Source organism: Anser cygnoides, chromosome 26 (assembly GCF_040182565.1).
Source record: "Anser cygnoides isolate HZ-2024a breed goose chromosome 26, Taihu_goose_T2T_genome, whole genome shotgun sequence".
Classification (NCBI taxonomy): domain Eukaryota; kingdom Metazoa; phylum Chordata; class Aves; order Anseriformes; family Anatidae; genus Anser; species Anser cygnoides.
This window is the reverse complement of record NC_089898.1, coordinates 5,427,522-5,450,723: the sequence shown is the minus strand read 5'-3', so window position 1 is coordinate 5,450,723 and position 23,202 is coordinate 5,427,522. Positions and strand designations below refer to the sequence as shown.

The window sequence follows — 23,202 nt, the reverse complement described above, 5'->3', positions numbered from 1 at the left end:
TTGCAATGGTGATGTGTGCCTGTCTGTCTGCAGCAAGCTCATGGATCCATCACTTCATTGGAAGCTCAGGATGTTTTCTTTTTTTTTTTCACCTCTTTCTCCCTTTCTGTGGAAGAGATGAAAGATGAGCTGTGCTGAAAGCCATTACCACATGCACCCCACTCCTCAGAGGGGCTTGCAGCTGGGGGTGTGATAGTCCATGTGCTGGCAAGTCTCAAAAGTTGCAGTTTGCTATTGCATAAATGCTGCAGGGTTTCACAGTTGCTTCCCATGCTCCAGGGAAGACAAACATATTCATGCTGCTGGAGGAGACCTCCAAGCCGATGAAAGGGAAGGGGGATGTTGTCTCAAGGAGCAATTTCTGGCACAACTGCCAAAGTCTGCAGCAGGAGCAGGTCTGCTGGTTGTGCTGCTCAGCTGCAGACAAACTGTTGCAGAGCAGAGGATTCGAGCAGCCCTCGAGCACACTTCTGCACTTCTGGTGCTACAGTTTGTGGGGAAGTGTCAGGGTGTTTTCCTGCTTTGCTTTACTAGGCTAATTTAGGCAGGTGCAGTATGGAAACATTATTGCTGCAAATTGTTATTATTATTTTAAATGCATTTTGATCAAAGTGGCAGATTTGCACTAGATCATGATCGTGGTGTCTCTGTGTGTGTGTCTCATATGACAGTGACTGCGAGTACACTGAGCACGGCTTATCTCTCTTACTGAGGACCATACATGATAGGCTTTTGAAAACTGTGCAAGGGGGAGAGGACAAATGTACTTTCATGTACACCCAACTGTCCTTTATTATCCTAAAAAAAGTGTTTCTGGCCAACACCTGCCACACTCCTGGTTGAGATGGCAGGAAAAGCAAGGATATTCCTCAATGCCCAGGCAAGAGCGTGGTGTTCTGGGCGTTTGATGTGAGAGCAAGACTTGGTGGCAGGTGGCCCTGAGCTCAGAGGCACAAGGTCTCTTCCAGTCATGCTTCCTTGCTGGACACCTCATCCAATGCCTGCTGGAAAGACGTCTGATTTCTCACTTACTGCACAGTGTCTGAACCTCAGCCCTGAGCATCTGTGCTGCCACTGGGTGTCTGTGTGAATTAGCACTGTGAGTCAGGCAGAAGACACAGCCGCTGTCCAGATCAGATTTAACTCTGCAAGGCTGCTGTAATTAATTTTTCCTCCTGCTTACAATAGGCTAAAGGAGCTTCTGCTAAAAAACGAGCTTTGTCTGCACTTCATTTATTTTCATTGTGTGCCCTTGTTCTGGAGGCACAACTGTCAGTCAGGATGGTCTGGGTCAGTTCAAACATTACAGATTTTTGGGGTGCTCGCTTGTTTTTGTTGTTGTCTTTTGTTTTGTTTTGTTTTGTTTTTGGAATTATTTTTCACCACAGGCTGCATCATGCTGATTGAATTGAGATAAGGGGTGATTAGGCAGCAGTGGCTGAAATCCCAAGAACGGGACCTGAAATAAAGCCCAAGCTCTGTGCTCAGTCCTTGTGGGGCAGCTGCTTCTACTGCTCTGGCCACCCAGGGATAAGGACTTGCCAGCAGAACCCCTCGAATTACAATTTTTCCTACTTGATCCTTCAGCTGGTGCCTGAATGGTGAGAAAAGTTTCCTAGCATGCAGGCAAGCACAAAATTTATAACTGAAATGGTCCGTGTTCCAAGGGTTTTCCATGCTCTCTGCTGTGTAGCTGGACATTGCACAGATGTGGGGGTGGGGAGGTGGCACACAGGCTGGGCATGTCCCTGTCCATCCCATCGTGCAGTACCAGTGTGAGGGACACTGCCCTGCCCCAGCAGCACAGCTTGCCTTAGGCATCATCCCCACCCCTCCTTTTCACCTGGCACAACTGGAAGCAGCTGGGTTTTTTTCTTTTCAAGCCTCAGCATGAGACTGCCCAGGAAGTGCTGCTTCTCAGTCTGCTGCTGAGCCCTTTTCCCAGCCCATACCAATCTGCAAAGTCTGGTTTCCTACCTTCCCCTTGTGGCATTACTGCAGGTCTATTTGGTGTTTAGAGGGGTGTGACCGAGCAACCTGGGTTTTGTTTAAAAGCAGAAAAGCTTTACTCTTTCACTCCCTCTTCATTTGGAGGTGAATGAAAGCTCACTAACATAGCCCCTTCAAAATCTGGTACTTGCATAAGCCAGCCTTAACTATTGCTTTCTGCAACACCAGTGCGAATTTCTCCCCTCCTTGCTGAGATCTGCCTTAGCAAAGCTTAAAGCACTTTGCAAAAGGTTTTCAGTCCTGAATGGAATCCGTGTGAGCACTGTGTGTGCAAAAGGCTGGTGATTGTCACAGCTAAACAGTCCGGGTGAATCTCGGTGGGTTTTGGGGTAGCAGCTGCCACATAGTGCTGATCCCTGATGCCATCTCTAACCTGTGACCAGGGACCATGTGGGGCTGGCTGGCCTGGTCCTTGTTAGTGTCAGGAATACACAACCCATGGGTTACACAGTGGTGCGAGCTTTATGCATCTGCAGTTCAAACCCTGCTCCTGCTAGTAGGGTCCCCTGAGCAAGCCAGGCAGCCTGTCTCTGAGGGCCACCACAAGCCACAGTCCCCACTGGACCGAAGGTGTTTCATGACATCCCAGCCCCACGGTTTTAACCCCAAGCCACCCCTCCTCTGCCTCTCATACTGCTTTTGTAGCTTCCTAATCTGACATATAGAAGGCGACGGTTTTTCCCCGCTACCAGGAGCTTGCCATTGATATTTCAGGAGGTTTTTCTTGTCTGCATGGACTGGTGTGTTAAAGATATGGAGCGAGATGCAGGGCTGCCTCGCCAGGCTCTCGTGACCTGCAAAGCCATCACAAGGACTAAACGTCCAAGCTTTACGTGTCATGCATCTAAGATCTGTCCTCACCATGCTAGCGTGCAGGCCAAGAGTTCATGTCAAAGAAAATTTGACTTTAGCTGTCAAAGCTGTAGTTGGGCAGGGACAGAAAGGAGGCTGGGGAATTCCTGAACTTAGCTTTGTTTCTTTGGCTGCAGAAGCCAAGAAGGGAAGGAACCCTCCAAGAAAAGACAAGCACTGGCACCTCCAAAGCAGAGTGCTTCACTTCTGACATTTGCTTTAAGAAAAAAAAAAAAAAAGACATGCGTGTAGTCTTTTATTGTTTGAAACCTAAAAACAGGGCAAGAACTGCAGTGCAAAATGCAACCATCAAACCCGTGACTGTCTGTCACATATTGTGGGTTTTCTACGCCTTGCTCAGTGCAAAACACTCCAATCTGGGGCTGCCAGCCTGGGTTGTGCAGAGCAGACAGGACCTGACTGATGCTCATTGCCTCCGACTGATGCCCTGGGGTGCGGGCAGAGCAGCTGGCAGCCCAGGGATGTGGTTTTGGCTGCCTGCAGCTCACCCGTTGCTCCTTTTCCTCGGGCAGCTGCGTGCAAAGCGAGCGGCGAAGCGGCGTCAGCACTCAGTCTCTGGTGGCAGCGATGCGGTCCACCTGCAAAAAGGAGAGCAGCCGTGAAAAGCGGAGCCCTGGCAGCAGGGAGGTGCAGCCATGCTGCCGCTGCTGCTCGGATGGAGCATGCAGCCATGCTCCATCCTGTCAGCCCCGGGATCCGCCGCGTGGGGTTTGGAAAGCCCCGGAGATGAGGCTTTTCTGCTCTCTGCAGTGTCGATCCTGCACTTAGACAAAGCAGGGCTTGGTGTGCGTGGGATAACAATCCCATCTCGATGGGATTAGTCACTGTAAATGTGATACTACAGGAAAAAGCATGATGAGAGGGTTAATCCTGGCTCTCGAGGGACACATGATGCTGTGTAGCTCAGCTCTTTCTTGCCTCTCTGTCAGTGCCCACAGAGGCTGATGCTACTGCCCCAGTGCCTCTGGGGCCATGCTGGGAGCTCGTGAGTGGCCGTGCAGTGCTCTGGAGGAGTTGGGTGCTGGGGAAGTGGGGTTTGTCTTTTTGGGACATGGAGGTTCCTCTTGCAACATGCTGGGCAGGCTCCAAATGGAGCTGCAAATCCAGCACTGAAATTTTCCGTCTTTGCCACACTGCACCAGCACCCTGGCAAAGCTCTGGCTCTGGAGGGACTGGGTCTGAGGCACGAACCAGAGCCCCCCCAGCTCATCCGGGGCAATTAGCAGCGCTGGCAGCAGGCTCTGTGCCAGGATGGGCATGGCTTTGAAACAGCCTGTGGGTCACTCAGGACCATTCGCTTTGGGGTTTTTCTACCTGTTTGCATTCTGGGAAGCAGCATCCACCCAGGCTGAGTGGCCTTAGGAGCCCCTGCGGTTCCTCCAGGCTTAGGTGCCCTAAACCATGCCCTGCTGTGGGGATGCCACAGAAACCCAGCAAGATGAGGGTAACAGTGCTGCTTACGGCATCTTATTTAACTGGGGGGGGGTGCAACTGAGAGACACCGAGTGCAACTCAGCCCCTGCATCTGGCACTTCAGAGCTGCTCAAATGCTGAATAAACACATTAATGTTCAGAGCAACTGTTTTTTTCGAGGGAGGTGGGAAAGGAGATGTCTGCAGACTGGTGTCGCTAACAGAAGTGTTTCTGGAGCTGATGGCATGTGAGGAAGGGACACTGTGTCAGTGTCTTTCAGCTCTGCATGGAGGAAGTACATTTTGCAGGGCGACGTGAGACTCAGCTGACATCTCTGAGTGCAGCCTCTCGCTCTGCCACTGCCTCTCCCTGGCTAGAAGGAAAACCTGGGCTTTGCTCTCCCCTGTCCTGTGGCAGGCATTTATTGACAAGTCATTTTGCATTCTTCTTCCTCTGTGTTTCCAGTCATAAGATAATGGCAGATATTTCCCTTTGGAACATGACTTTATATAGGGCTTCCCGCTGTGGCTGAAACAAGCAGAAAACATCGAAGACCACGGCATTCCCAGGCTGGTGAGCCCTTCTCCCAGCCTAACATTTCCCTGCTTGCTTCTACTGATGAGAAAAGTGTTTCTTAGCTGATGTTTCTGCAGTGTTAAAGCACAGTTCTCTTTTTTCTGTGCTTATAGAAACTACCCTCATCTCCTGAAGAGAAGTTTGTCTGGAGCTGTGACCAGCATACCCCAATTATCCACAACCCCCTGGCTGCTGGCCTGCCACAAGCCAGCTGGTTGCATTAAATTGAAGACAGATACAATTAAATTACTTGCTTTATTGCTTTTCCATGTAGTGTATGCCCTGATACCACTTGGACATATGGTAACCCAAACAGGACTCTTCCTGGAGAAATGTGACAGACTGCTGCCTCAGGAGCAGCTTTCAGCTCTAAATTTGTCACGCAGCTCATCCCCCCTGAGGGCAAGGACTGTGACAAGCCCTTGTCCCTGGCTGGCAGCACCTGGAGGGCTGAGGGCAGGTGGCTTTGGTCCGCACTGATCCCTACATGGACCCAGTGACCTACAGCCCTGCAGCCAAAATTCCCTCCAAACCTGGCTGTTCTGCTCAGAAGCAGTTGGCTCATGCCTGTCTCAAGCCCCCACTTGCCCCCTGCCTTACTTGGATGTGGTCTTGCAGGGACAGTCCTGGATGCAATTCCTGTAGCCTACACGTTAAGCTCTGTCATGAGCCCTTCCCCAAGGCCGTCTGCCAGTTATGCTAAGGGAGGTGATGTGGCTGTTCCGTGGGCTCAGGATCCCCCGTGGAGCGGAGTGGGTGAGGACCGCTGCTCTCCTTGAGCTGAGGACTCCATGAGCAGTGCAATGCACATTCACTGGGTCATCCTGGTGTGGTTCAGCAGGATTTTTTTCCTGTGTGCATCGTTTCCAGCTTTGTGCAACTCAGAAATTCCCACCCCCCCACACACCCCTACATTCCACCTGGCAGTGGCTGGCTGCACAGGCTGGCTGCTACACTTCTGGGGAGGTCATTGCCTGAATGTGAGCATCCTGTCTTGGCTTGGGGAGTATGTGTCTTAAGTTTTCCCGTGGTAGACCAGTTGGGGCTGCTTGGATCGACGATAACTTTGATTTTCACTGGTGTTTCTAGCTGGGCTTGGAAAAGCTCATCTTCCTGATGATGGGAAATGATGAAAAAAATAAATAAATACAAGAGGGAATGCGAGTCCCTGCCACAGCTTAGAGCAGAACTGTTCAGCCGGAGACCACAGGGGCCGTTCTGTCTGTTCACCCGGTGCCCTTGTGCCGGTCTTGTGGTGGGACTGCAAGTGCCAGAGAGAGGAGGTTTTGTGGCTGAAGCTGGGATTTCCCAGCACAGCTGTGCCAGGAGCCAGGACTGACAGCCCTGAAGGATGGCTTTGGCTACGGAACCAACTTCCAGGCACATCCTCAGGGTGCCGATGCAATGAGAGTCATCCTGTGAGGGCAGACAGTGTCATGCCCAGTATTGGGTGCTAGAAAGCACCCACCTGTGAGCTTCAGGAAGGCTTGTTCCAGCGGCAACTGGCATCAGCAGGGAGGACAGGCAGCATCTCCATCCTATCAATGACTCCGTGGTGCACATGGTGACGTAGTTTTGTGCACGGACAGAAATGAGAGGAGCACGGAGGTGCTGGTCCTGTCTCTTGCAGGTTTGCTGACTGCTCCCCCTTTGTGGTGTCCCTTTGGTGCTGGCCAGGCGTGAGGTTTGCTTGTGCGGGGTTGTCTCCTGCTTAATAAGGGCTTTGGGTGCCCCCACCTCCTGGCTCCCCACGCACGAGCTCCTGGACCCCGTTGGTGCCTGGCTGTGAGCTGCGTGATGCCGCCAGCGTCTCCAGTGCATCCGGGCTCCCCACAGCTTTCGGGATCTGGTGTTACAGTAATCTCACTGCTCACTGTCCAGGCGCAGGCGAGCAGCTTGTTTGTTTAAAGTTGTTTCCATAGGAATGCGTAAGGATCATGGGAACATATTTTATTTGACCTTAACAATAAAGAATGAGACTGAGGAGCGGGGAGGAGTCCCGTCACGTCTGGTTTGTGGGTCTCTGAGGCTGGGTAACCACTTTAGCACTGCATGGACCATCTTAGCAGGCCAGCTTGCTTTTTTTTTCTTTTTCTTCTCTTTTCCCTTTTCAAATGCCCACAATGTATTCCAACCAGCTGATAGAAGCAAGGAAATAGGACAAAAATAGCCTCTTCAAGGCATACAAGGCAGCTTCTGGGTCAGGCCTGCCATAGTCCAGAAACCCTGAGCAGGAGGTGACAAAACAAATAAAAATAAAAAAATAAAAAAAGCCAGATTGTCCAAATGCAGGCGCAGGCTGCGCCGCCGATGTGCACGACTGGTCACAGCTGTCCCCACAATCTGTCTCCGCCCGTGTTTGCAGCACTGAAGCAGTCGGTACCTGAGGGTTCGCCTTCTTGTTGCTGTGGGCGATGCCAGAGCTGCTCCTGTCTGCCACCTGCAGCGCAGGGCCCTTGCTCCTTGGACCTTCCAAGCCGCAGGAGCTGGAAATGTGGCGAGCCAGACGGAGACGTAACAGCAGCAGTGAGATGCTGGAAGAGCTGCCCAGCACTGAGGGGCGTGGGCAGGGGGGAAGGCAGCTACTGAGCTGTGGGCCTGGCCAGGAGGCTGCACTGAGATAACTCTCTGTCCCCGTTTAAATGTTTCCCAGGAAGACCCATCAGCTCTCTCAAGCTAAGGCACTTAACTGCTCCTCTTAGCACTCTGAGTACCATGGGGCCGCTGTGGTGCTGCAGGGTGATGCTGTGGGGCTGGCGAAAGCACCAGGAGCTCAGGTCCCACCAGCCCATCAGTCTGTATGGTGCCCGGTGTACAAACAGGGGTTGCTCGTCCACATTGTGAGGCAAGGAGCACGGATGGCTGCTTTTCAGGGGAAAAAATACAAAACTAACTTGTTTCTGAAGGGGTGTAAGGATTGCATGCTTTTCTCAAATCAAAAAGGAAATGCAGTCTAGGAACACCAGGCTGTCCCGCACAGCAAATCTTGCTGACATATAAGAAAGGCTCCGCTGATAGTTGAGTGTTTTTGTGAAACACCAGCCTGGTAACTGGGAGCTTGTTTTACACCATCACCTTTTTGTTCCACCTATGTACAGCAAAAATGCTGCGGTGTGCTGGTCTCCTTTCCACGCCTGTTCCTGGGGTAAGAATTCCCCATGGGCTGGCTGCTAGCTTCCCACTCAGCGTCTCACAGTCACCTGAGAGCTGGCTTGTTTTTTGGGGGGAAGTGGCATTTCTCTGATTCCAGCTGCAACACAGGTGCCTTCTGTGTGAGCAGTCATTGTACCGGGCTCCTGGTGCGCTCCACGGGGGGGGGATGAAGAGCCATTGCCACACAGCAAGGGGAGAAGGTGATGAAGGAACACCATGCCCCTGGGCTTAGGTGTGCGCTTGGCACAGCGCTCCTCCTAGCAAGACCCCTGTGCAAGGGCCAGCACCACTTTATAACAGAAAAAGAGTCCTTTAGGTAAATTAATTTAAGAAGCTTGCATGGATATGCAGTCAGCAGTTCAAGGCTCAGAAAAGAAACTTCAGAAGGCCCACGCACAGCTCGTGTGAAGGGTAGCTGTCAAAGCACGTTGCTCTAGAAGGGCCAAGGCATACTTTGGAGCAGGCAAGCTAGTGTAATTTTTTCAAACCAAGTGCTTATACCTGTCTGTAAACCTCAGCATCTGAGACCCTGGCTGCATCCGTTTGCTTTTGTCTTCCTACTGCCATTTCTATTGGCTTAAACTAAATGCAGTGCACAGTGCGTGTGCTTAGTTGCCCCGCATGGGGTAATAAGCAATGGAGAACCTGGGCAGCACCCCACATTTACCCATTCCCTTGCTCCTCAAATGGGGCAGTCCCTGGGCTGCACTGAAGGAACAGGTCCCGTGTCTGGAAATGCAGCCAGGGCTGTGGAGCAGCTGGTGAGGAGCTCAGGTCTGGGTGCCACAGCAGACAGCCCAGAGAGGAGGGAGCCTGAGCACGGCACAGCCCTGGAGGCACCTGAGGATGATGCTGCACACAGCCACCTTGCCTTGCTGGCTCCTTGCACCGTTCCCTCTCCTTTTAGCATCCCGAGCAGATGGGTCCTACAGCTGCACCAAAACGAAAGCCCAAAGCTTTGATCTGTTTTACTTGTTTTTGTTTGTGACCTTAACGCAGGCCTGTACTGCTGTTTCCTCCTGCAGTGCTGAGCAAGCAGAAGTGGACAATCTTGCTCCCAACATCTGGCTATGGTTTTGTGCGTGGGCACTGACTTTAATTGCGATACTAAGAATGTGTGTGCATAGTTCCAAGGCACTAGCCTTCAAAAGCAGTCTTGTGACTTTACTACTACTTGCACAGGAAAAGTATTTGTAAGAAGAGCAAGTCCAGGCTGCTCACTTTATTTGGGGAAATAAATGTCCACGTTTGATATTCTTCCCCTGCAGAGGTGAAGGTCCCTAGGGAAATTAATTCCTGAATGGCTCCAAGTGGAGGAGGGGTGGAATTCCAGATAGGCTTTTGTCATTGTGGGTTTTGCTTACAAAGTTGTCCATGCATTTTTAAGACATGAACAATCTCTAAGTCACCAGCTGTTGACTTACAAGAACTTAACTGTACCACCTCAGCACCCAAGTCGTCCTGCACTGCTGGGGCAGCAAAGCAGCGCTGTGGTGCTCCCAGCCTGCCTGACATTACCCAAACTGGGGGCAGTTACAAAAAAGCTGAAAAAAAGAACTGTGAGTTTCAAAATTGCATGGGGCATGTGTGAAGATCACTGAGCACAGGTTGTATCTGGGCTGTACTAACTGCTCTTTTGTTTTATCCAGTGATAGAAAAGCGATTGTTAAATGAGAATGAAGGTACAGAAGGTAATACCACCTGTTCTGCCTCAGGGATGTTTCATGGGCTTTCCTCTTCACTGTTTTTGGTTAGTAACAAAATCAAGGATAGAAAGTGAGTTGAAATATATCTCAGATATGTTATTAAATAAAAAAAAAAAAGCCTGGCCAGTTAGAAGAGAGTTAAGCTTTGGGTCTTTTTCTGCTTTGTATATATTGCCCTTAACTTTCACAGGGGTTACCTATTCTTTAATAGATGTAACTAAAGACCAGTAATTCAGTTTGTTTAATGTAGGGCACTTGATTTTATTCAAAGGGTGAGATACAAAAAAGTAAGCAAAAAGACAGAACCCAAATTATAAAACACTACAGACAAAAGTAAGACATCTTCTGCATACAGCACACAACAGGAAACAAGATACAGACTGGTCCCCACAAACCAAGCCAGCTGGATATGTACAAGCACAGTACATACAGACCTAGAAGGGAAGAAATGGTGGTATTTGCCATTTCAAACGTCTATTTACATAAACTGAAGGCAAATAGTCTTTCCTTTTATTCAAGCCAAATACTTCTTTGCTGTTTCTTCTTCCTGTTTCTGATGTGGAAGAGGGGCTCCAGGCTTTGAGGCAAGTTTGGTACATTCAGGTAGGATCTAAAATCAGCCACAGCTAAACACTGATGTGCTGCTGCACGGGCCCAATTTCAATTTCCCTCTCCATCATATATGCTGCTGTCAGCCACCTACTTGTGGTGTCAAGGACTGCTAGTAACTACTAGAGAGGAAAAAAAACCAACAATTTTGCACTAATATTTTGGTCTTCCTTGTGCCTTTAGACATTTAAATCTGCAGCTTAACCAAACCTAGTCTGTCTGTGCTAGTGTTAAGGTTCCAAATGGAGCAAGATTACATGTTGTCATATCCATGAGATCCTTCCCACTTGTCTCCAAAATGGTCTACGTGAAGCTTTCACTAATGCAGCTTTTGAATACAAAGGGCTTGAGATGTTCTGAACAAGGAGGTCAAGGCAGCTGTCTGGCTGGAAGAGCATCCCCATATCAGTGGTACGCAATTACCTTCCAGCCAGTAAAAGCATGCTAAAAAGGAGACAGCACTTCCCCTGTCAGCGCTGTACCTTACAAAGACAAGGCTACCCAAATACTGGTTTGGGCTCTTTATAAGCACGTGTGTGCAGATGGTACTTACTCATCTCTCACGTTCAGGAAAGAACTGTCTCTAGACTTTCTTCAGTACAGCCAGGAGGAAGAAACCTTTCTGGCAGAAGCATACTCCACAAACAACTTTCCCATGTTTGTGGAATAACCTTACTAACAGTGTGGAATCACCTTACTAACAGTGTGGAATCTGGCTAAGATCTGTTACGAAGAAACAGCGTGCCGAGCTTGAAGTTCTCTGGTCTTCGGTAATTAGAAAAAACCCTAAGACCGATGGGGCTTGTACCTCCCTTTAAGCCTCTGCAGACATAGATGAGGAAACCAGTTACTTCAGTCAAAATAAACTATGACAAACGTATGAAGTAATAGGCAGCTGCTATTTCAAATGACAAAGGCCTTTATCTGTATTTACCTGTGGCTCAATTTTAGTGACAGGGCTACTGAATTTTTGAACACCTCAGTTAGGAAAGAGGGAGTTTTACTGGCTCAGTAAGCAAAACATTCATTCTGGAGAGCAGAAGACTGACTGGCTGTTAATAAATATCACAAGACATTCTGAAAGTTTTCTAGGGAAAAGAGAAACATCATCTGTTCATCAAAATGCAACACATCTACACAAAATGAGGTAAGGAAAGCTAAGAAGAGTCCTTTATACATTCTCACTTCACACAGGCATAGCAATTAACAACAATGAGATGCTTTACGGATTCCCTACCATGCTCATCAGAGAAATTCTTCATAGCAAGTGTGCTCTACAGCATTCTTTGATATTAAGCATTACAACATCCAACAGCCTAGTTGCAATTAGCGACTAAACCTCTGTTTTGGCAGGCGGATTTTTGTACACTTCAGGCAGTTTACTGGCAACTTGCAGAATATAGGGGAGTGAATACTACCTTTACTTCTGACAAATGAAGTATTCGTCATGAGTTTTAATGCCTTAAATTACTAAGAATAAGGATTTGTCTATCACAGCATTAAAACCAAATAACTCAGCAATATCTGTACAGTTACACCCAACAGGAGAGTGTCAGACTTAAATTTCTAACTTAGAATCCTGTTCTTTGGTCCTCTTTGTACACAAGTTACTTTCATAAATATTTAACAGCCTGAATTATCAAACTTTTACTGAACAGCAATCTGTATTTTAACATGATGTCTACCATCCTGTTTGCTAGGAGACTTGGTAAGCCAGCAGACAATTACCTGTACAAGGCTAGACAAAAGCAATGCTTGTTGTTTTTCTTCTGAATGGAATAGGAGAAATAGATCTTAATTCTCTTGCAGGTTCTTTCCCACTAGACACCATGCTAACAAGAACATAGGATGTGGTACTGCAAGTCCTTATGCTGGGGAGTAGGGGGAAGCCCTTCCTTGCTTCCCACCCTCCATGTTAAAGGTTCACAGTTTCCCTTCTCTTAAAAGCTGAGTGGGAGATGGAGGAAAATGAACTGTCTCCAAACTGTTAGTATTGAACATACGTTGTTTGTTCCTTAAGGAGAAGTATCCTCTCCAATGAAGCAGGGAAGAAGTCTACAAGTCATGTTTAGGCAGAGGCACGTTAACTGTTACAAGTTAGTGCCTCATAGGCAAATATTGTACAAATAAAATTAAGTATTTACTTCTTTGCTCTTAAACAGACACTGGCAGCACAATGCATTCATAAATTAATAGTCTGAATACCATGTGTTGATAAACATACATATATTGGCTTTAAGAAACTGTTTCCAGGCACGCAGCATTTTAATCTAATTAACATAATAAAAGTATCAGCCTTGAGCTGATACTGAATTGAAGTTAAATAGGCTACTGCGGTTTTATATAAAGTAGAATTGCTACACGGTCTTTGGAAACACCTCAGTCTGAGCAGTTGTCTTTTACTGTACAGGTCAGGCTGCATTACTACTACTTGGCAGTCATCTTGCAACCTGCATGAGGAGAGCTACGTTTACATTTGTTAAAGCAGTCTGGGGGGCAGCAAGTGATCTGGAATATTTACCATGACTTGTCAAGCATTGCTTTACACCTCGTAGTTTGCTTTTCTTTTTATGCTGTTTGTATAAAGCTAATTCAAAGCCTACCACCTGGGCAGGAAATTCACCTTTCTGCATTAGGAAACACCTAGCTAAATGCCATTTAATGACTTTTTCAAAGCTGGTATTAAATCTTCAAGGCTTATTTTCTGTGTAATTTCTGATTCTCTGCAAACTTGTTATACAATTATCAGTGTATTTTTTTTCACACGTATCAAGCCTTTATCCCCTCCAGTTTTACAACAGCTGAATTTGACATAATCACATACGCCACTACAACTGTATGAACTACTCATAAATAAACCAGAATCCATGTATTTATCAGGGGACTTTGTCTAATGTAGTAAGCCTCTGAAAGGAATATTCAGTGTCGTCTCTGCCTGAGACAAGACAAAAACTTTCTTCTACACGTTCAGACTAGTAAGTGACCTGCAGCAACATAAAGCCCATTCCTTACAATCTGTTTGTAGTGCCACAGTGCTCAGTTCAAGGGCAAAAATCTTTATCCCTCAATGCAGGAAGAGTGCTATTCGTTTAAAAAACAAACACACAAAGAAAATCACCAAAAACCAGCATCAACAAAGCACCACCACAAACTGAGCACTGTTATATTCCTGTTTTTCCTCACTTTGGCATGCATCCATTCTGAGTCAGACACTGCTTCCACTTACACTTGAAGGCGCGAGTTCCACTGTCTTCATGGGCACAACTACAGATACCTGCTGGTGTTACATGGTGTGTTATGGCCCACCGAGTCTATGAGATTGTCAGTTGCTAGGTATTTGGCATAGATAAAATCTTTCTGAAACAAAATTACTTTCTTAGCACATTTACCACATGCCTAAAATTTCAGAGGCTGTGACAGGTCAGTTGAATTCCCTTTTACAAATGAGGCAGAAATTGACCCAAATGCTTGTTTACAGTTTCTCGCTGTTAAAATATCTGCACAAGCATGACCAGTAACAGCTCTTGTTCCAGTTGCATAATCTGGTATCCTGCTTCACTGCCTGAGAGCATGACAGGTAATTCACTGAATGGTTTCTCATCAATGACTGGAATGAGTCACACTGGATAAGAAACAATGACAGTATCTAAAAGTAAAGTGAAGGGCCCCTTACCTAGAAGGCTCAGTAATCTTTAAAGAAAACCATTTAATATCTTGCATGGAAATCTATTGTTCAAAAAACCCAAAGCTACTGACATAGCATGTGGAATCAATTTGACAATCACTAATGTAATGGAAGTACGGTGATCGTGTACACAAACAATGATTTACCAAAATAAGATTTACCTAGGGGACTTTAAAATCAAGTTATTTTGGTACCAAAAAAAGTCTTTCATTTAATTCCCCTTTGCCCCTATGATTCAGATGATCTTTCACTCTACAGTTACGGACTTGGCCAGATTTCTTGGAAAATCAACCTGCAGAGAGGGAGGAGAAAGAAGATGCTTGTGAGTATTTAGACACTTTCCTTGTGTATAACTTTGTAATGCGTGGAATGTTTGCTCTGTGTTTAAACTGAAAGTGACTGAACACATTTCCCTGTTAACTTAGGATAATCAATGCCAAAAAAGTCCATTGACTTCAGTTGTTACAACTCTGTCAAAAACTAAACAGTTAGTCCCTTCAATGTAAATTGCTACAGTTCTCAAATGATAAAAGGTCACTGCAGTAAGTGGTAGAGGCCAGTGTCTGTATTAAGATCAAATAACTAACACAGACTCTGTTTTTTTTAAACATCCTTCTGTTGATTTTGATTTTAAACTTCATTTCAGCTTCCTACCAGCTCTCCAGCAACAGTACGCTTGTACCAGAAAACAGACGTGTCCAACTCGAACTGCATGAGGCTCAGCCAAGTGTAGTAGACTGCCTTCACGTTTTGTTCACAAAAAGCTTCTGCAATTGTCATGTCTACAATTTAACCTGGCAGTTCCAGTAGCTCAAGCAATCACACAGACAACCCCCACAGACTTCAAACTTCACCCAACACATGTTTTTCAGACCTGTAAATAGCAAACACAAGTGCAGGAGGCTAGGAAGGGAACACTGTACTTACATCATATCCTCTGAGAACTGCAAGGTGGAAAGCCAGAAGCTGAAGGGGGATGACACTCAGGATCCCCTGCAGACAGTCCACTGAATGCGGAACTTTGATTGTTCTCTTATTGTTCTTAATTGTCTCAATGTCTTCCTTATCACAAATGATGACAGGTCGCCCCTGCAACAAAGGGAAATGTTGAAGAAAAACATGTCAGGAAAGGTTCTTTTCTCACTTCTGTTCACATCACTGGTAGCAAGAAATTTTTACTTAAAGGAAAGCAGCTTAGCATCACATGGGCATTCCAGTAGCATATTTTAAAGGGTAAACAAACCACACTAGGCTCCTGCATCTGTAGCCTTATGCCAGTGCACTTTTCTTATTGAAAACAAAAACAAAAAAAATCACTGCATTCTGCAATCGCAAGCCTGAGCACTCTGAAATGTTACCTTTTCTGAGATCTGACAGAACTGGCAAATCACAGAGGTTGAAAAAAAAAAAAAACAAAAAAAACCAACCCCTCCCCCCCCTCCCCGAACAACAAATAAAGGTTGCTAGCAATTGTTTTCTAAGCTAGTGAAATAGTGTTAAAACTGAAAACTTTCCTCCTTCAGTACATGTAATACTATGCATCTAACAATGTTTTGAACCTAACCCATGCTGACACGAAGTCTTTAGCTTCCAGCTTCCATTACCCTGCAAGACCACTTGCAAAGACCTTTTTCCGAAGGTTAAAGACACCAGTCTCCCACGTATCTTTTCTCAAAAAAAAAAAAAAAAAGATAGGGGGCTTCTTGGGCTGTGAAAAGCCCAAGAGGACTATCTACTGAATTCATATTTTAGGCAGTGATGCTAAAGCAAATAGTTTGGTACCTGCAAAACTGCTTCTATATTAAAACCAACTTTTCTGATGCACTGTAGAGTTTTACAGGTACTTACTTGTCGTGCAATGACCTGCTGGAGAGCATTCTGGCACTTAGCATACGTATGGTCTCTCATGATGATCATGATAACAGGCATGAGTTTGTCCACCAACGCAAGAGGGCCATGCTTCAGCTCACCTGCCAATATCCCCTCAGAGTGCATGTAGGTAATTTCTTTAATTTTCTAGATGGGGAAAAAGAATATTCATAAAGCTTTAGGCAAACTTCGTTTGTTTATTTTTATTATTATATAAACATCTCTGTGGTTTCTTCCACTTTCTACGTAATTTAAGTTTGTAAAAGTGTGTTCCGGCTCTCCTCAGATCCATTATGTGGACAAGCCAGCCTGAAAACCTAAATCAAAGTAGTGCACCTGGGCTGAGCTGCTTATAGGCCATCACAACACTTACACCAAACCCACCACAGGCCTTATTATTTGCCATCAGTCAACATATATATCATCATAGTCTTGAACTGGGCAGGCCAATACAAAGATGACATTTGCATGTCCATAGGCGACAGCACTAATACAACAACAATCTCCTCAAAGGTAGAAACTACAACTCACAGGTTCTAGAAAGTACGTGCTCAGTTTTGGATGCTGAGGATTCCTGGAAATGCCACCCCAACAGTTCAAAGAACTAAGTTTATTAGGGTGCCCAGTCTGTCACAGTAATTCAATGTGGACCTAAAGCATTCCCAATGTGAATGCTGAAACTACACCCTTTCAATCCATGGTGACCAGTAGCTGCTATGTGAGTTGGGTATCTTTACATGGAAATAACAGCAGTGGTATGGTGACTTCTAGCTATTCCACCCAGTATGTCAGCCAACAGGCCACAGCTGTTAGCTGCTTTTGAATCAACTAGTAGTCAGGTATCTAATTAGAGTCCATAGCTAAGTGCATTTGAACCAGTTTTAAATAAAGAAATCTCTTACCAAAGCTCCCTCAAGACATGTAGCATAATGGTAGCCACGTCCCATGATGAGAACAGACTTCTGATGGTATAGCTCTGTGGCTAGCTTCTGGATCTCGTCATCCATACTCAGCACTTCTTTAATCAAGTCTAGAAGAGAAGAATTAAAGTTGTGCGCATTTATATCCCTCTGCTTCTCAAACTGCTCATATTTCATATACACAGATAGCAACGACTTGCAGAGAGAGTGTACCCAGTATTTTAATAATCCAATGTAATGGTCTGAAAGCATCAGAGGGAATGCAGTTGCAAAGAGTTATAACTAATAGTCACATTGCACAAATCTCATCCCCTCAGTCTTTCAAAAGCAAAGTTTGTGCATTGTCAAGTTCATCTATGCTACTGAATTTCATTTGGCAAGACACAATAAATGCAACAGTTTCCTACCTGGCAGTCCTTTTAGACCACGCATGATTTCCTTGCGTCTTTCTTGCACAGAAATTCTGTCATCACACATCATTAGAGCAAACATCACCAAAGAGACAAACTGGCTGGTATAGGCCTAATAAGGGAATGGGGGAAGAGGGAGAAAGAAAAAAATGTCATTAAGACAGTAAATGGTTGTCACCTGCTACAACATTCTTCGACTAGCTGCTGACTTTAGTCTTAGCATGTTTTTAAATGGTACCTTTCCTTCCAATTAAGCAGGAAGGACCAACATGAAATTCACATGGCATTTGCTCAAATGGAGGCTTGCAATGGCACAATCTCCTCGAGCTCCCAGAGATTAAGATACAAAGAGCGAAGTGGAATATTTCTGGGATTCCTGGCAATTATTAAATCCTATTTTCTGACTGTAACTGTGTCCTTCTTTCTCTGTTTGAGTGAGCAAATGATGAAAACACTGAAGACTAGAAGACCCAACAACTGAAGATGTACAGTGATACCTCACTACTACATCTGGCCACTGTGACAGGACAGCTGGCTCTAGCTTTTTTTGGACCACATGAAAATGCACATGGAATGCAAAGACTATTGAAAAGGTAGGGTGATTTCAAACCCTTCCTCCCCCCAGTTTGTTAAGAACAGATTTTGAACTCTTCAACTTGCAAAGGCTATACATTTCTCTAAAAGACCATAGTGACTGGTATCACTGACTCCAGGAACAGTCATCTGCACAGCAAAGTGAAACTAGTACTCAAGGAAATTCTATCTGCATAAACATTTAAGGCATAGTATCCAACATCTATTATAAAGTCTAGCCTCTGAAGTCCTTAAAAGACAAACGTTATGAAATGGTCTGTGGTGCAACAAGCCTTGGACTGAAGTTGCTTAGAATTCAGATTAAGGTTTGTAGCAGTTCTATCCCTTTCTAAACAATAATAAAACAAACATCCACAGTGATATATCAGAGAAGACTTAAATAACTCTGAAGGAATCTAGAAAAATTTCAGTTATGCTTACTAGCAGAGTTTGATACACAATGTGATCTACTTTGTTTTGGTTAGTACATAGTTGAAGGTTACATTAACAAATAGCACTGAACAGATACATTAACAATACTTGGATTGTTTGTAATATGTTCTCAAAATGAACCTGAATGTACATTCTCCCCTTATGGGGAGAATCTCTTCAAGTTTGTATTTCATATACACACAACTTTGGTAACTCCCCACATCACCAGAGAGAAAATGCCAAATTCAATTATCTCCTAACTATAATGTTGGCTATATGAAAACAACCCAGGGACAAACAACTCGTTCAACTGTTTCTTGCAGGAGACTCATGAATTTTCCATGATCAAATTCCCCAGTGAACTATTAAACTCAAATGTGGTTTTTGGCTGAATTTATGTAACAGATTGACATCATCTCGCCTCTAAATATAACTAAATCAAAGCAGATTTCAACATGCAGAAGCATTTCATCGAAATGAAATGCAGCAAAGCAAGTTATTTTATACTGTATCACACGCAGCCAGATGCATCAACCAGAGAATAACTCTTAGATGGACATAAATACTGGTTTTCTTTAAAAGACCACTTCCCCATTTCCTGTTTAATTACAGTTTTAATATCACACTTTCTTTGGTAAAAGCAGCGTGATTAAGGGTAGTTGTGTATTGCCTACGTTTCCAAAACCCTGTCTTACAATTTATTTTTCCATATTTAGACTTTCATTTAAACTGAGTCTGCACCTCAGGACAAATAATGACAGAGGAGAGAATTTTTGCCTCTTAGGAAGTAGAATCAGCAATTACAACTGTTAAAAAAGGAACAAAGAACATTCAGAGGACCCATATAATAGCCAGACCCTTCACAGGTGATTCAGTAAGATCTATGAACTTGTTATTTACCTTGGTGCTCGCAACCCCAATCTCTGGTCCTGCATTGATATGGACTCCACAATCTGTCTCTCGTGATATAGAGCTGCCAACTGTATTAGTTATTCCTACAGTTAAGGCTCCTCTCTCTTTGCAATACCGAAGACCCATCAAAGTATCTGCTGTCTCACCTGAAAATACAGATATTTACAATGCTGCAATTTGGTATTGGTTACTGCTGACACTGACGATGTAAAACAGTGCTTTTCTAAATAGAATCTCGTAAATTTGCATTTGTCTGTAAGTCAAAAGAGTTAGCAATTATGTCAGACCATGCACACTGTGTTTTATCCCTAAAAAGAAGAGTGAAATCTAGAAAACACAGAACCTGAAGACAGTACTTATGCTGCCATGGTTAAAAAAACAACTTAAGTCCAAGTGTATCTCATTTAGCAAAAACAACTTCTTCCCCCCTTCCCAGTTACTAAATATTCACCTTGGGGTGTTGTGGGGGGTAGAACCCATGTATTAAGGATATCCATACATAACCTAGCTGAAGTGTACAGCAGATGAAAAAGCATTAATGTACACCTAGCCATTAGAGAGTCTTCCCATGTTACCGCCATCAAAACCATACAACTGCTTGGCTGATGGTGCTCACCAACAACCTGGTATCTTGCAAAATCTCTTCTCAAAGAAGTCATGCCAAAAACTGATCACTCCTGTCCAGAATTGTTTGCACAACGCCAACAGAGGCTAGCTTAGATCAGACTTCAATTAACATGTTGTTTCAAAAATTCAAGATATTACAAATTAGAAATAGTTGGTTTAAAAATGAAGTCAACAGATGGGGAAAAAGAAACCTCACGCTGATTATCCCCAGAACTGCTGCTTGTGAGCTGAGCTCCAGACACAAGCCTAGAAATAGAAGCTACTATACATTCTACCCAGCGTTACCAGTTTACCTTTATCCTAAAAAAGAACACCTTTTTTGATGTACTCCTGCACACATAAGGTGACAACAGAAAACACGAACAAAACAAAATACCACCAAGGTTAGGTACAATTATACTTCAGTACACCAATACATATAAACACTGTCTGCACACTACATTACTTACTACAAGTTATATAGGGTGGAAATCTAGGGCTAGAAAAACAGATTTATGGGTGGGGAGAACTGGGGTTATTTGAGCTCAATGTTTACTTCAGTTTTGTACTGCCTGATGACTAAGCTTAGGTTCCAGGAAAATCCTTGTTTGCTTACCACATCCAACACTTCAGGGAAAAGATGCATCCCCTCGTGTGCACTGCTAGATTTGAGACAGTGCAACTTATAAGGGGAAGGAGCAACACGTGTCCTAAAACCCAGGGAAAACTGCAACATTTACATGAGCCCCCTACAAAGAGGTGATATTCTAAATTACCTGACACTGAGGAGGAAAAAAATACTGTCCTGTTAACAAGAGTATTTTAGCATACAAACTAGTTTTAATAACAAAGCTGAAGATCAGGTGTGATAATCTAGAACAGTAAATGCAACTAAAATGAAAAAGACATATTGTAATTGTCCTTGAAAATATTTTGGATAGGATATATCACTTTTTTTTTCTTTTCTAAGCTTAAGTGTATGTTTTCTCTCTCACTCCATTCCAAGGTTGTTCTATTTTTTCAGATACTCTTCTGTAATAGCTTCATGTCTTTTATGGATCTGATGCACCATGTTGCTTAGTATCTGGTACTACTTTAACAAAAGAACTGAAACTATTCAAAAGATATTGACTTGTCTTTACCCAGACGTCAAAGGATTTTTTTTTAGTATGCTGACTGATGAAATATTTCATCACAGATAAAGGAAACAAAACCACTGTTACCATATGTAAGGCTCACCTAAACAAAGTCAAACACCCACCCACATGCAGATGGACGGGAGGAGAACCACCTTGTTTTTTTTTAACCAATTTCTAGCACGTCTGTGCCAATTTCTTCATTTGCATATATCATGTGCAATCCTACAGGTAGGCACAAGAATTGGCCCTGCTGCCTTTTCCCTCCTAAACTAACATTTACAGGAAAGATGTGAGTGAGTGGGTTGTAAAGTGAGATCATACCTGACTGGCTGATGAAAAAGCAAACATCATCTCTGAAGACAGGAGTGTTTCTATCCAAGAAATCACTGGCTAGTTCAACCATAACGGGTAATTCAGTCAGTTCTTCCAGAACTTGACGGGTCTGGTAAAAGGAGATGTCAAAATTACGTATTAGATTGTATTTAAAGAAAGCTGTTTGGAAAAGTCTTCTAGTTGCCCCCACACAGGAAAATATTATCAAAATAAATGTAAAAAATTAGCACTGGATTATATTTTAATGACTCAGTATACTCATACTCAACTCACATTCAACTAACCCTGTGAAAAGTTATCCTAATTTTGGCCCAACAAAAAGCCTATGAGGCCAGCTTCTTCCAATTGTTCTTAAAAAATCTCACTTATATAATACAGGGTGTCATTCTATCAGACTATAACTTGTATTACTGAAGAATTCAGAAACCACCACCAGTATCCAGGCCAAGCCAGAAACTTGTTTTGGCTAGTCAATTGATTGCTATTAACATTATCTTATACTCTTTTTGTTCATCTTGGATAGCTGTATTTTTTGGTTCTTGTAAATCAGGTAACATAGCTGTGCTCCGCAGATTTTCTGAGGATATCCCGATAAAGGATTCCTCTGTGAAGTTGTGGAGTACTTTAAATTGCAACATTATGGGCTGCCAATCTACAATATAAAAAAGCTTCATCTAAAGCCATCATGATTTATCCAGTGATTACGTAACGTGTCAGAGAAACAAAATCACATGTTGCCGATACACACAGCCAGCACTTCTGTAAGGTATAAAGCAAAACCTCTTCAGAGTACTGGGCAAGCACAGAGAGGTCTCTAAGCATGTGCCCTAGCTGTCTGCGTAAAGAGCAAAGGAGAAAATCACGTCTGGCTCACAGCAACTCCTACCTTGCTGCAGCATTTGCATTCTGGTGTTGCATTATCCCTTCCCTTGCCAATCATCTTTTACAACAAAAAAAGTTGTTTTTTTCTTAAAGCATTCCATAGCAATAAAATCAAAGGCAATATTTTCATAAGTACTCAGTCACTCAAGCTTTTGGTTCCGATTGTTGTCACTAGCAATTTGAACATCTGTTGTATGCAGATTCAAAAGGGGTCTTCACTAATCAGAATGAATTTTTCTCACTCAACATTACTATTCCATCTTTATCATGCTTGCCAGACACGATATCGTGCCTGCTGTTCAACCCCAGCTACAGTTTGCAAACAGATCAAGACTGACCACTTACTGCAACTCCAGCATGGTAACTTGTCCCGCAAGCAATAAGGATTAAACGACGACACCTCTGAATCTCCTTAATATGATCCTTCAACCCACCGAGGTTCACTGTAAACAAGATTCAGAGAGAAAAATTAGGGTGGCCAGGTAGCAGAACTTCTCAAGATTACCGGTGTTAGTGTGCAGTATTATGATCTCAGCCAACCACTTTGCAAAAAAAACTCATCACAAAGAATAACTTTGCCACCAGATTATGTGATTAGGGAAGCACTCCCTGTAATATGACATGCACATTGTCTTACACTGGCACATTTTAATCTCCCATGTCATCACCTACGTCCTCCTCTGTGAATATCTACTGGGTACTGCTCTGTCAAAAACAAACAAGGATGCATCTCAATTACCAGTGTAGTCGTCAAAGTTGACCCTTCCTCTCATTGTATTAACAACGGATTCTGGCTGTTCAAAAATTTCCTTTTGCATGAATGAGCTGAAGTTACCTACAAAATAATAAAAAGAATAGTTTACCACCTAGTAACATACATTTTTCCTATGTTTATGGGGAAAAGTTTGGATCAGAGACAACGAAAGGCCAGTTACCAGTCAGAGATTACCTTTCATTCCTGTATGAGTATCTAAAAGAAAGGTTCATTTAAGCTGACATTTCATTTTCAACTATGGCATCGGATCAGCTCAAAATGAGAACTAGATTCAAGATACCAGAATGTGTCAACTATCGGTCAGATCCAGAATCGCAAGCCTCCTA

General features: G+C 44.2%; 1 protein-coding gene across 3 annotated transcripts in view; it reads right to left on the bottom strand.

The window, feature by feature from the left end:
• Positions 1 to 3,117: 3,117 nt before the first annotated feature.
• The window catches only part of GFPT1 (glutamine--fructose-6-phosphate transaminase 1), a 43,452-nt gene continuing 23,367 nt past the window's right edge, over positions 3,118 to 23,202 (bottom strand). For 2 of the 3 annotated variants that reach the window (XM_048053969.2, XM_048053971.2), the window contains 9 exons: positions 22,841 to 22,936; positions 22,447 to 22,544; positions 21,208 to 21,328; positions 19,130 to 19,287; positions 17,222 to 17,336; positions 16,797 to 16,924; positions 15,874 to 16,041; positions 14,953 to 15,114; positions 9,963 to 14,317 (listed from right to left, as the gene is read on the bottom strand). In XM_048053969.2, coding sequence (XP_047909926.1) covers positions 14,273 to 14,317; positions 14,953 to 15,114; positions 15,874 to 16,041; positions 16,797 to 16,924; positions 17,222 to 17,336; positions 19,130 to 19,287; positions 21,208 to 21,328; positions 22,447 to 22,544; positions 22,841 to 22,936 — 1,091 coding nt within the window. In that variant the 3' untranslated portion in view covers positions 9,963 to 14,272. Of the gene's footprint in view, positions 3,462 to 9,962; positions 14,318 to 14,952; positions 15,115 to 15,873; positions 16,042 to 16,796; positions 16,925 to 17,221; positions 17,337 to 19,129; positions 19,288 to 21,207; positions 21,329 to 22,446; positions 22,545 to 22,840; positions 22,937 to 23,202 lie in introns of those variants that run through there. The other variant, XM_048053970.2, reaches the window with a different exon arrangement.